The sequence below is a fragment of the Ciona intestinalis genome, chromosome 3 (assembly GCF_000224145.3).
Source record: "Ciona intestinalis chromosome 3, KH, whole genome shotgun sequence".
NCBI classification, from domain to species: domain Eukaryota; kingdom Metazoa; phylum Chordata; class Ascidiacea; order Phlebobranchia; family Cionidae; genus Ciona; species Ciona intestinalis.
In genome coordinates, this window is record NC_020168.2 from 2305559 (window position 1) to 2317868 (window position 12310).

General features: G+C 33.1%; 1 protein-coding gene across 1 annotated transcript in view; it reads left to right on the forward strand.

Annotated features, from left to right (window-relative positions):
- Window positions 1-12310, forward strand: part of LOC100182399 (feline leukemia virus subgroup C receptor-related protein 2-like) — a 20772-nt gene that overhangs the window by 6021 nt on the left and 2441 nt on the right. Inside the window, exons 8-9 of the mRNA XM_026833855.1 lie at window positions 9901-9971; window positions 11620-11662. Of these exons, the coding sequence (XP_026689656.1) occupies window positions 9901-9971; window positions 11620-11662 (114 nt within the window). The remainder of the gene's footprint in view (window positions 1-9900; window positions 9972-11619; window positions 11663-12310) is intronic.

Here is a 12310-nt window from a genome sequence, read left to right on the forward strand (position 1 = left end):
ATAAAGTACAGCTTAGCCTAGTCGATTGATATATTAGATGATTCGTTATTATTTCGTTTGTCGTTTTTACCAACGGTGTCGAATAAAACCAAAAAACGTATACTGTCCGAGGTGACCCCGGTCATGTCCGATGTTACCCCGGTACCGGGGCAACACCGGACACTTGAGAGCCTTAGGAATTTGACCTTTTTCATGCATTTCTAGTTTTCTTTGGCATGCGACTCTCCTACCCTTTTTCGGCAAAGGATCACCCTTTACAACAAACTAACATTTAAATTCATGTGACGCATATAAAAAAAATATTAGCAATTTTCAAAAAAACGTCTGAACCATCCCCGGTCTCCCCTACGTATATTAGGATGGGAATATGGGACACACTTTGTGTAACGAGATTTTTTTAATTTTCTTTTTACGGACGGATTAATGATAATCAATGATATTTAAATAACTTATAGATAGTCCTATATGGGCGGGGTAAGACATTACGCTTAAGCACATAATGCCCAATATTTCCAAACTCAAAATTCTTGACAATTTTGGGTAGATGCAACGAATTAGTTATATCATACCTTAATTATTCGTAAGGCGTTCAAAAAATTATTCAAACACGTGAGGATGTATTCAGCGTTTCGCACACCATCAACTGTATAACGTTAGCATTTAAACATATCGAAGGGCGGAAAAATTTAAAATCCTTGTTTTTTGATTAATAAATAAATATATGATAAAAAATACACGTAAACAACACGAAATAATGTTGTACGCTTTATTGTTACATCAAGGAATTGATAAATATTCAATATTGTATTATACAACTACACATATAGAGCTTTATATTTCGCACAAGCCACCTAACATAATTTATTACCAAGTGCATCGGGCCTTCGAGTACATTGTCCAAATATTATCTTGTTATTATATCAGTATATTATATTTGAATCACCCCTGAGTATAAATTATTTACAAAGTTGAAACAAAAATTTAACAAAACTCTAAAGTGGGATAAGACGGGACGAAAAATTAAAAGATTTTATATTAAAAGTATTCCACTGTATGAAATGGTTTAGCCTATTTTTTTTTATTAAATTACGATATTGAATTAATGATTTAAGTTTGCAAATACACAATTTTAAGCATAGTTTAGCGAGCAATCAAAATGAGCATCTTACTATTATGGTATTTTACCCGTTAAAAAATGTTGCATTCATTCAACACTGAACTTTCATATTTAACAAACCTTTGTCGTGCACTTTGTTGGACCGTAAAACATAAATAATACTGTAAAATATTTTTTCTCTTATGATTAAATTTGTATACCGGTAAAAGAAGATTTTAAAACAAAAATCTGTCTTACCCTTAGTCTCGTCTTCCCCATCCTACTATATGAATATTATATTTTAAAGCAAAAGCCCACCACTTAATGCATGGAGAAAATCGATTTACATTTTCCTATACTAATACCTTTAGCGTTATTACTCGTTCTGCGGCGTGTGGTAGCACGTCTACCCCGAGCCGGCCAGAGTTTATACGAATTTGAGGCAGTTACCCTTGTGGGCATGTGTGTTTATTAGGACTTGTATAAGATAGAAGAAAAATGGTGGGCGTGTGTGTTCATTAATAGGAAGAAAAATAAAAGTAATTACCTACTAATTTTGCTATACGACTAACGCGCAAATGGGCACGATGTAGTAAAACAGAACAGTGTTTATAGGATAAGTTTGTTACATTCATTCATTCATTCGTTCATTCATTCATTCATTCATTCATTCATTCATTCATTCATTCATTCATTCATTCATTCATTCATTCATTCATTCATACTTCTATACAGAAACTGACAGATAAAACTGCTGGACAGATCGCTGCCACCGCGGCGTTTTCAGGGATTACAGGACCTATATTTTTCGGCGTATGGCTGGACAAAACAAAAAAGTTCCTGTAAATATGATTAACAGTATATAGGTATATTGTTTATGGACTAAGTTGACCGCAGTATTTTTCTGTAATGCAGCGCGAACGATATAACACTAATTTGGTAGGCAAAAATCTCGTATTGTGTCCTTTTGGAGACCAGGAGTACGTGTATTAAGTGCAACTTATATAATAATGTACAATACACGATCTTAAATAACCCTTTCTTTGCGTCTAATTAAATGCATGTTGTTGTAACAGATGCACTTCCTCGTTTGTTTACGGAATGGCGCTTGTCTCGACGGCTGCATACACAGTCGCAGTTCATAGTTCCGTTGAATGGCCACTTTGGATCACAACGATTGTTTTCGGGCAAGTTACACCAAACATAATAAGACTGCATGCTTTAATTGTTTATCGGTTTCTGTCTTTCTTTTTTTTTAATTTTGATACAAAGCAAAAATTTAAATAGGTAATTGGAAAGATTGGCTTCTTTAAAATCTGTTATAAATTTTACAGGATAGCTTTTACTTCGTATATGAACATTGGGATGGAAATCGCATCTGAACTTACATTTCCTGAACCAGCAAGCACTTCAACCAGTCTAATATATTCCCTCGGTGGGGTAAGAGACTTTTAAAATAGATAAAGTGAACGCCGACTATACTCTTATAGAAGAAGAATCAATTTTTTACATAAGGTGTGTTGCGGAGTCCGTATTAAATCACCGCAAAACCGTCATCTATATTATTATATATGTTCATATTTATATCTCCCTACGCTCGCACGTTGGATGACTGCTGGCAGAGACAATTCTGCTTTAATTAATTTTAGGTTTGATTGTGAGTTTAGGTTAGTTATATAAATTTAAGTTAAACTATAACTCTGTTTTACCTTGCCCACTGTTTATATTTTCCAGGTTTTTTGTCTAATTGAGACTGAAGTTGCAAGAGCGATAATGGACGATGGGCATATCCTTGGTTCTAATATTTTTTTTACAATGATGCTTTTGGTCGGATTTATAATAACGCGTAAGTTTATTATACAACGAGCATGCTGCAATGTATTATTGATAAGTGCATTAATTTTAAAATAAAAAACGCTTTTTCGGCAGTTACTATAAACGGTGAAATGAAACGGTTCAAGGCCAGCACAGAGGTGGTGGACGATTCATGATGGTTTTATATGCAGTTTATTTATTTCTTTCGCATCTTATGCTTCCGTGATACATCTTGTGCAATATTAATACTGATTGGTTTTGTTTGAAAATATGAGGTGTGAGTTACGTTTCCCGTAGCGTTTCCGCTGTTTTCGTTATTGAATACAATATTGTAGCGGTTGAGTGTGCTTCGAGCTCAGATTTAATATATATAATTATTTAAATTTAACTTAATGCATAAAGATTGAACTTTGCGTTGTGTGAATTTAACAGCTGACCAGCAGATGACGTAACGTGTATATGCGCCGTTTTACAATTCCCAGTGATGCAAGATATGGAATTCATATAAAAAAAACTGTATGAAAGTGGCTAAATTGGTTAAAAAAGTTTAAAACTAAAAAATATTTCTAAAAATTGTTGAAGTTTGTAGTGTACCCTTGTATACCCTTTTGCACTGGTGCACCCCTGGCATATTTTGGTGCACCCTCTAGGGTGCACCGTCCACACCGGTTGAAGAGCAGTGGCCCAGCATACACAAACCATAGTAACACTGACGGTGTACTATGTTAGTGTCCTATATGCACAAACACTGTGTGCGTACTGAAAAACTTCCACGAAACAATCGCATTGTTTCTGTTTCAAACTAAAAGAAAAGTAACAAACCCATTCCATCACAAATCGTAGTCGTTTTTGCTTTTTAAACAATTTATTTTCGTAATTTTTTGTTATGGTTAATAAGACTGTTTAAATTTTCTCTTTACATGTGCGACCGTGCACTTAGAAGTTGCTGCGTGACAGTAAACGATACATCAGCTGCTGGCATCCGGATAGCATATGTTTAGGTTGATTCAAAACGTAGCTTGCGCTTTCAATTTATTTATCGGTACCATGCCTGTAAAGACTGATATTTCCACAGGGCTCTTTGCTATTCGGGCAGAGCGAGAATATGTGATACAAGAAGACTTCATATGAAGGCTGTACGCAAAGTGAGCGACAACAAGAAATTGGAGTCAAAGCATTGCCTTCGGTATTACACGCATGCGTCGTCGGGTGTCATATTTTGTTCAATATTTCCACAAGAAATAACAAGTACGTTTATTTATGTCAATCAAACAAAATGTACAAACTACTGACATATATAGTTGGTCGTGATTGCATGCTTGTTCCCTTGTTCAATATATAATACATTACCGATATTTACCAGCAAGTCTTAAAAAACAACTTATTTTACTAACTAATCTTTAAAAAGTATTCGTGATTCGGTAGTGTTTCTGGTTTTCCAGTAGTTAGAGTGAACTTCCTGTCGTACATCATTATACTATGTCATATTTACACAACAAAAAGATGACTAATTGTCTCTTGTATGTAGCAATGACATTTTAGTCAGAATATATATTTTCTTCCATTTCGTGCTGTCGCTATGCAGGGATTGTATACAATTTAGTTGAGCAGCTTTTGGTATTAGTTTTTCGAAAGCATATATAGGTAAGTGTTTGGTAAACAAAGTCGAGTATGTCGCAGAAAAAGTAAGGATTTTTTGTTAATGTTGCACAGAAGGTTTTCTTTTTTAAATTGTCACCATTGCGCAGTTTATTTGCAGCTTCGACAGATAAGCCATAGGCATATATATAGTATACGGTTGTAGTTCAATTAGTAGTCTATTCCAAATGACGATAGAGGAAACATCAAGACCGAGTGGCAATGCAATTGATGAGAGTTCCCCGCTGATTCAACAGTTTGATGGCGTGTAAGAAACATTTACTTTTCTTAAAGGGAAACATTTGCAATACAGTATTTCAGCTTTTTATTTCTTCACTGGCATGTCCTTCCGTATTGTGATTGAAACTTCTCAGTTAAAATGTGAATGCTTAAGTTATCATTGTATATAGTAGGGTGGGGGAAGATGGGACACCTTTTATAGCACATAATATCAAGATATTCTGATCGTGTTTTAAACAATTAACAACGGTCTATGAGAGTCATGAGGACATAGTTTCATATTTCTTTAAGTGTTCTTTGTTTACTACTAAATGGGACGAGAAAATGGAGTTAAAAAGTGTCTCATCTTCCCCATCCTCCTGTATATATATATATAGTAGGGTGGGGGAAGATGGGGCACTTTGTCAGACAAGACTTTTTTTTATTTTCATTTTACGGACCCCTATTTAATGATAAGGAAAGTAAGGTTACAGAATTATTCGACAGTATTATCACGACTTTATAAAACACCCGTCAAAGCTGATTACTGTTTTTAAATATTAAAAAAAATGTAAAATAGAAACAGTGTACTTTGAACAGGTAAAACAATGCAAAATAGTAAGGTGCTATTTTTTAAAGTTCGCTAAATCACAGTAACGCCAATGATTTTTTTTAGTTTTCGTGTGTGAACGATTAAACTAGTTTCATAGCTTCATAAAACAACCTTGAATATTTCGTACAGTTTGATTTTGTCTCATAAAACTAGTTTTAGTTTTGTAAATAAACAAATTTACCCATTGTCGTTCAAACAATACCAATTGTTACGCAATAACATAATGTATAGGTAACATGTTAAAAACTATAGCAGTAGGGCAAGAAAATGAATGTTTAGACTTAATTTTCAAAGCGTACAGTATTATTTCGTATTATTTACGCACATTTCTATTCATAAATACACTTAATAATCAAAATTAACAATGATTTTAAACTGTCTCATCTTATCCTGTGTGTTTTTAAATTTGTAAACTTTCACCTGTTGTGCAGATCGCTAAATAACTCCTCGTGTGTTTTATTATATTTTATTAAATTGGTGTCAATTAATAAAGGAATGATAGTCCTAATTTGTGGTATTACCCCAAAAACGTTATCTATTTTGATTTTGGGAATATTTGGCAATATGTGCTTAACAGTCCCATCTTCCCGCATTGTACTATATGTATACTGTAACGGTCTATAACAAGCGTGTCCTAGATATATATATATAAAAACATTATTTTTCCCCATAACTTCAAATTAAAACAAAAACGAAGAAAAACTATATAAAATGCCCTGGAATTATTGACTGCAATAGTAAACGACATCGCTTTGCGGCCCCGCGACTGTTGAAAGGAAATGCATCAGCTCCCTAACCTTTACCGACATTCTCTATTATTTTTATTTCTGTGCATGTAAGTTAAAATTGTTTAAATGGCCGTTACATTAAAACGATTTTCATACTATCACACTTAATCATTGCATCGATAAACTTATTTTAGTAGACAGACATCGAAACAGTTACACCCGATGAAAACAAAAATCTACAAAAGAAGATTTCTTATGATTTCCCTCACATGTCTTGGCGCATTAACTAGCGGAATTCAAAACGTGGTATATGCTGGTCTACCTTCAAGCGGGAGATTGTACTTTAAAGTGAGTAATGATCTTCCATTTTCTGTTGTAAATTGTAACACAATTCACAAATTTCTGTTGTAAGGCCTCACCAGTAGTCTATGATCTGTTGACTAGTCTCTACTACTTCATGTTCGCTATTAGTGGAGTATTCTGTATTTGGGTAATCGAAAAAGTTGGAAATCGCATTTCGCATATCATCGCTTCAAGTACGTTTTATTTTGTATACTTCTCCGTATACTATAACATTTTTAATGTATGTTTGCCTTTATACACATATATAAATATTCTTAACCCCTATACTTCCTTGGGAGGTTTATTCTAAGAATGCCCGCATAAATATTCCCTGTTAAGGATTTCAAGCAACTCACCTAAATTTGCCTGTTTGTTTCAAAACATTTGCACTTCACTCTACTGTTTGTTGTAACCAAAAGGCATATGTATATATATATAGTAGGGTGGGGGAAGATGGGATACTTTGTCAGACGAGACTTTTTCTTAATTTTCTTTTTACGGACTCCCATTTAATGATAATCAAGAAAATAAGGTTACAGAATTATTCGACAGTATTATCACGACTTTATAAAACGCCCGTCAAAGCTGATTACTGTTTTTAAATATTAAAGTATATATATATATGTAAAATAGAAACAGTATACTTTGAACAGGTAAAAAATGCGATATAGTAAGGTGCTATTTTTTAATGCTCGCTAAATCATAGAGAAGCCGAAGATTTTTTTTAGTTTCCGTGTGCGAACGATTAAACTAGTTTCATAGCTTCATAAAACAACCTTAAATATTCCGTATAGTTTGATTTTGTCTCATAAAACTAGTTTTAGCTTGTAAAAGAACACTGAGATATAAGCATGAAGAAAATAGGAAGGGGTCAAAATGACTATAATTTGAGATAAAAAACAACAAAAAAATATCGATTTAACGTTATATATATGAAGTTTACATGGAAAAGAAACTAACGCAACTCGGTAGGTTAACTACAAGTGGCAGAATACTGCAAATGTAAATGTATTTCAATTTAGAGTCCCATCTTCGCCCACATTGTAGTTTTGTATGTTTTCATTGCCAAACTTTGTGAAAGATTTGTTTTTAATTTGGTAATTTATACCAGTGCTCTTCAACCTTTTTTGGGTTGGTGAACCCCTAAAGTTGTTGCGACAAACTCATGCACCCCTGATTGCTTTAACGTAAAACTAATGACGTTTCGCAATTCCCAGTGATGCAAGATATAGAATTCATATAAAAAACTGTAAAAAAATGGCTAAATTTGTTAAAATGTTCAAAACTGAGTATTATTACTGAAAATTGTTGAAGTTTGTGATGCACCCTTGTATACACTTTTGTACTGGTGCACCCCTGGCATATTTTGATGCACCCTAGGGTGCACCGTGCACACCGGTTGAAGAGCACTGATTTATACCTCAGGGGGTTTTCAACTATAAGATACTGATATAATAAAAAGATAATATTTGAAAAATATATTCGAAATTTAGTCATTTGCACTTGGTGATAATTTATGAGAAGTGGCTTGTGCCAAAAACAGAGTAGTAATACCCAATTTGTAGCAAAAATAAAAAAACTTTATGAATAGTTATTACCAATTTTCTGTTATTACTAGTTCATATACATTTGTAGGATACAACATTTATCCATTGAAGTTCGAACATTACCCATTGTCGTTCAAACAATACCAATTGTTATGCAATAATATAATGTATATAGGTAACATGTTAAAAACTATAGCAGTAGGGCAAAAAAAAGAATGTTTAGACCTGATTTTCAAAGCGTACAGTATTATTTCGTGTTATTTACGTATACAGTATTCCTATTTTCAAGTTTGTAAAATTTCACCTTTTGTGCGGATCGCTAAATAACTCCCCGTGTGCTTTATTATATTTTAATAAATTGGTGTCAATTAATAAAGGAATGATAGTACTAATTCGTGGTATTACCCAAAAACCGGCATCTATTTTGATTTTGAAAATATTTGGCAATATGTGCTTAAGTGTCCCATTTTTCCCCATTGTACTATATATGTATAGTATAAACCTTTCTAGCGTTTATTTTTCTTGGATCCTTGGTTGCTGTTGTGGCATGCCTCAATCGAAATTTTCTTGGAGTGGCAATTTTTGCTCAAGTACTGAATGGCATAGCACAGGTAAATAACAAATGTTGCTGGTCAAATATTTTATAACATTAAAATCTTTGGTTTATATCATGACAAAAAAACGACGAGAAGATAATTAACTGGGGCACCCTATCGCGTCGTTGGCTGAAAAACTCTGGCTGCTGGATGGCGCTTTTTAGTAACTCTAGGGGTGTTTTGAGTACTTTGTTTCAGTTGTGTCTTGCAGAATGGCATATTTGCATCTATACCCAAAACTGCTAGGTACTACTATGGCACAGAAGCAACTTTGTAGACTGGCTAACTTTAAACACTTGCTTAATTGTAAAAATTAATTCTAAAATACTATTTTTTTAGGTATTCGTGCTATCCCTTCCGCCAAAGATCGCAGGAACGTGGTTTGACAGCAACCAGATATCTACTGCGACCTCGATGACTGTGTTCTCATATGAAGTAAGTTGTTTCGTATTCTTAATATCCAACATATATAGCTTACTTAAAATGACCATATACTGCCATATATTAACATCACCAATACATTTCTGCAGGCTGGGAATGGACTTTCTTTATTACTTCCTCCGTACATTGTACCAGTATCTGCCAGCGACACAAATCTCTTGAAAACTCGAATGCTTTACATATTCGGATTCATTGCAGCACTGGCATTTGTTTCCTTTACTCTAATTATCATATGTGAGATCAAAATAATTTCTATTTTTCTTACTGTTTACTATATAGTGCCGTGGTTTTTTTTAATATTTAAAAATAGTAATCAGCTTTGACAGGCGTTTTATAAAGTCGTGATAATACTGTCGAATAATTCTGTAACCTTGTTTTCCTGATTATCATTAAATGGGGATCCGTAAAAACAAAATTAAAAAAAGGTCTCGTCTGACAAAGTTTCCCATCTTCCCCCACCCTATACGACATAATAGGTTGGACAAGTGGCGTTTTAAAGTTCTTACCTATTTAAAGTATTATTATTCATTGAAAATACTTTTGCGTGACAGTTTTTGAAGAGAAGCCTCCATTACCACCGAGCACATCTGCGGTTGTAGCTTCAATCACCGAAGAAAAACCTTTAATTGATTCTTTAAAAACAGTTTTATCGAACTCCAACTTTGTTCGGTTCATCTTTACATTCGGTCAGTTGATATAAAACTAACTAAAATGTTAACTAACTTAAAAACAACGTGGGTATTGTTTTTTGGGTTTAGTATAAAAAAACGTATAGTTTGCTATTTATTTTTAATATTGTATAGGGATGTTTTTTACATTTTTGGTTGAAAATGACCGGTAATCTTTTCACTTTGCTTTTACACAGCCATAAACTACGGTGCATTCTCTGCAATAATGACCGTGGTCGCTCCCCAGACATTGAAAGCAGATGGTTCTGTAAGTATGACATTCTAGGCTATGCACTGTATTGTGACCCTATACTGTATAAGTATATATTACGTAAACTTTATATAGTAGAGTGGAGGAATATGGGACACAGCCACATATTGCCTAATATTTCCAAATTAAAATACTGTTTTGTTGATACCACGGATTAGTAATAACCTTCCTTTATTAATTGAAAACAATTCAAAAAATTTGTAGGGTGGGGAAACATGGGATACTTTGTCAGGCGAGGCGTTTTTTAATTTTTTTTTAAGGACCCTTATTTAATGATATTCAGGAAAACAATGTTACTGAATTATTTGACAAGAGACTTTATAAAACGGGCGTGAAAAAAACTGAGATGTATACATGAGGAAAATAGGCAGGGGTCAATATGACTTTAATTTAAGAAAAGAACAAAAAAATATCGGTTTACCGTTATATATACGCAAAGTATACACTGCAAAGAAACCAACAAAGTCGGTTAAATTCGGTAGGTAAACTACAAGTTGCAGAATACTGCTAATGTAAATATATTTTAACTTTGAGTCCCATCTTCCCATACATTGTAGTTTTGTATGTTTTTAATGGCAAACTTTGAAAAAGATTTGCTTTTAATTTAATAAATTATAGCTCAAAGGTTATTTAAACATAAGATAATATAATAACAAGATAATATTTTGAAAATATACTCGAAATTCAGTCATTCACTTTTCATCCTGGGAAGTGGCTTGTGTGAAAAACTGTGTATATATAGCAATCAAAGACCATAGAAATCATTTCTATGGTCTTTGATAGCAATACCCAATTTGTAGCAAAAATGTAAACTTATTGATAGTTGTTATCAATATTCTGCTTTTTACAAGTTTATATGCTATCCTACTATATACTTTTAGGACAGCATATTTGTATTGATTTTATTCCTAATTTAAGGCCTATTGACCCCTGTATGTTTTTCTTATGTCCAAACCTTAGTTTTGTCTCACAAAACTGAGACTAAATTTTATTTGATATAGGGTAAATACATTAAGCCGCATGTAATAGTTAGGCCTATTTTACCAAACTAAGATATTAGATTAATAATTTAAACTCTCGATGTACAAAAAAAACAAAATTTCGGCAGTTTTAGTATGATTTAGCCAGCAATCAAAATTAGGATTTTTCTATTTTTTTCATTATAGTATTTTTTGTCCATTGAGAAAATGTTGTATAGTAGGGCAGCGGAAGATGAGACACCTTTCATTTTATTTTCTTGTCCCAAAACATACATTTTTTCTATACTTACTGTGTTATTTTGGACACAAATTGCAGTTGAATTTGTCTTTAACGTAACAATGAGTTGGTCTACTTGGTATTTCTATGGCTCTGGTTATAAAGAGCAAATTAAGACGCTACACCTCGAGCCCAGAGTTTATACGATTTAATACTGCTACCATTGTGGACATGTGTGTTTACTATATATGAGTTGTCTAAAATGACACCAATAGGTTACAAAAAATGAAAAGTTAATTATCACAAACTTTCTTACGTCTAACCATAGATACCTAAACATATGTTTAGGTATCCATGGTCTAACGCTCAAACGGGAACATGTGTGTAAAACAGAACACTCATGATATGGATAAATTAGTTGCATTCATTCATTCATACTTCTATACAGAAACTGACAGATAAAACTGCTGGACAGATCGCCGCCACCATGGCGCTTTCAGACCAAGGTGATCCTAGAATACAGATATTCTAGCGGCCATTTTCGATACCTTCTACTGGTACCACTAACCTAAAATTTGGAAACTGTACTAACTAGACCCCAGCGGTACCGATTCTAAAATGAAAAATTTAAAATTCGAAAAAATATTAATTATGAATATTAATATTCGTCATAAAAACATATTTATAGAATTTTCTCCCGATCCAGCTTCGAATATGTTATAGCGCTAAGTGATACCTAAAATATGAAACATTATTTTCTTTAAAAAAGTGCGGGGATAGATGTTAAATATAAAAAAGTATGATCATAACTTGAATCATATAAATATTATATTTTCGATTTTTTTTGCGAAAATATAACTTACGCATACATCTATGTAGGTCACTAGCATGTTATCCCCATCGAAAAAAAAATTAATTTCAACTTTTTTTTATAACTGAATATTAATATTCGTCATAAAAACATATTTATAGAATTTTCTCCCGATCCAGCTTCGAATATGTTATAGCGCTAAGTGATACCTAAAAAATGAAACATCATTTTCTTCAAAAAAGTGCGGGGAAGGGTTCAGAATACAAACAAGTATGAGGGTCATAACCCGAATCATACAAGTATTAAATTGTAAAATATTGCGGCGAAC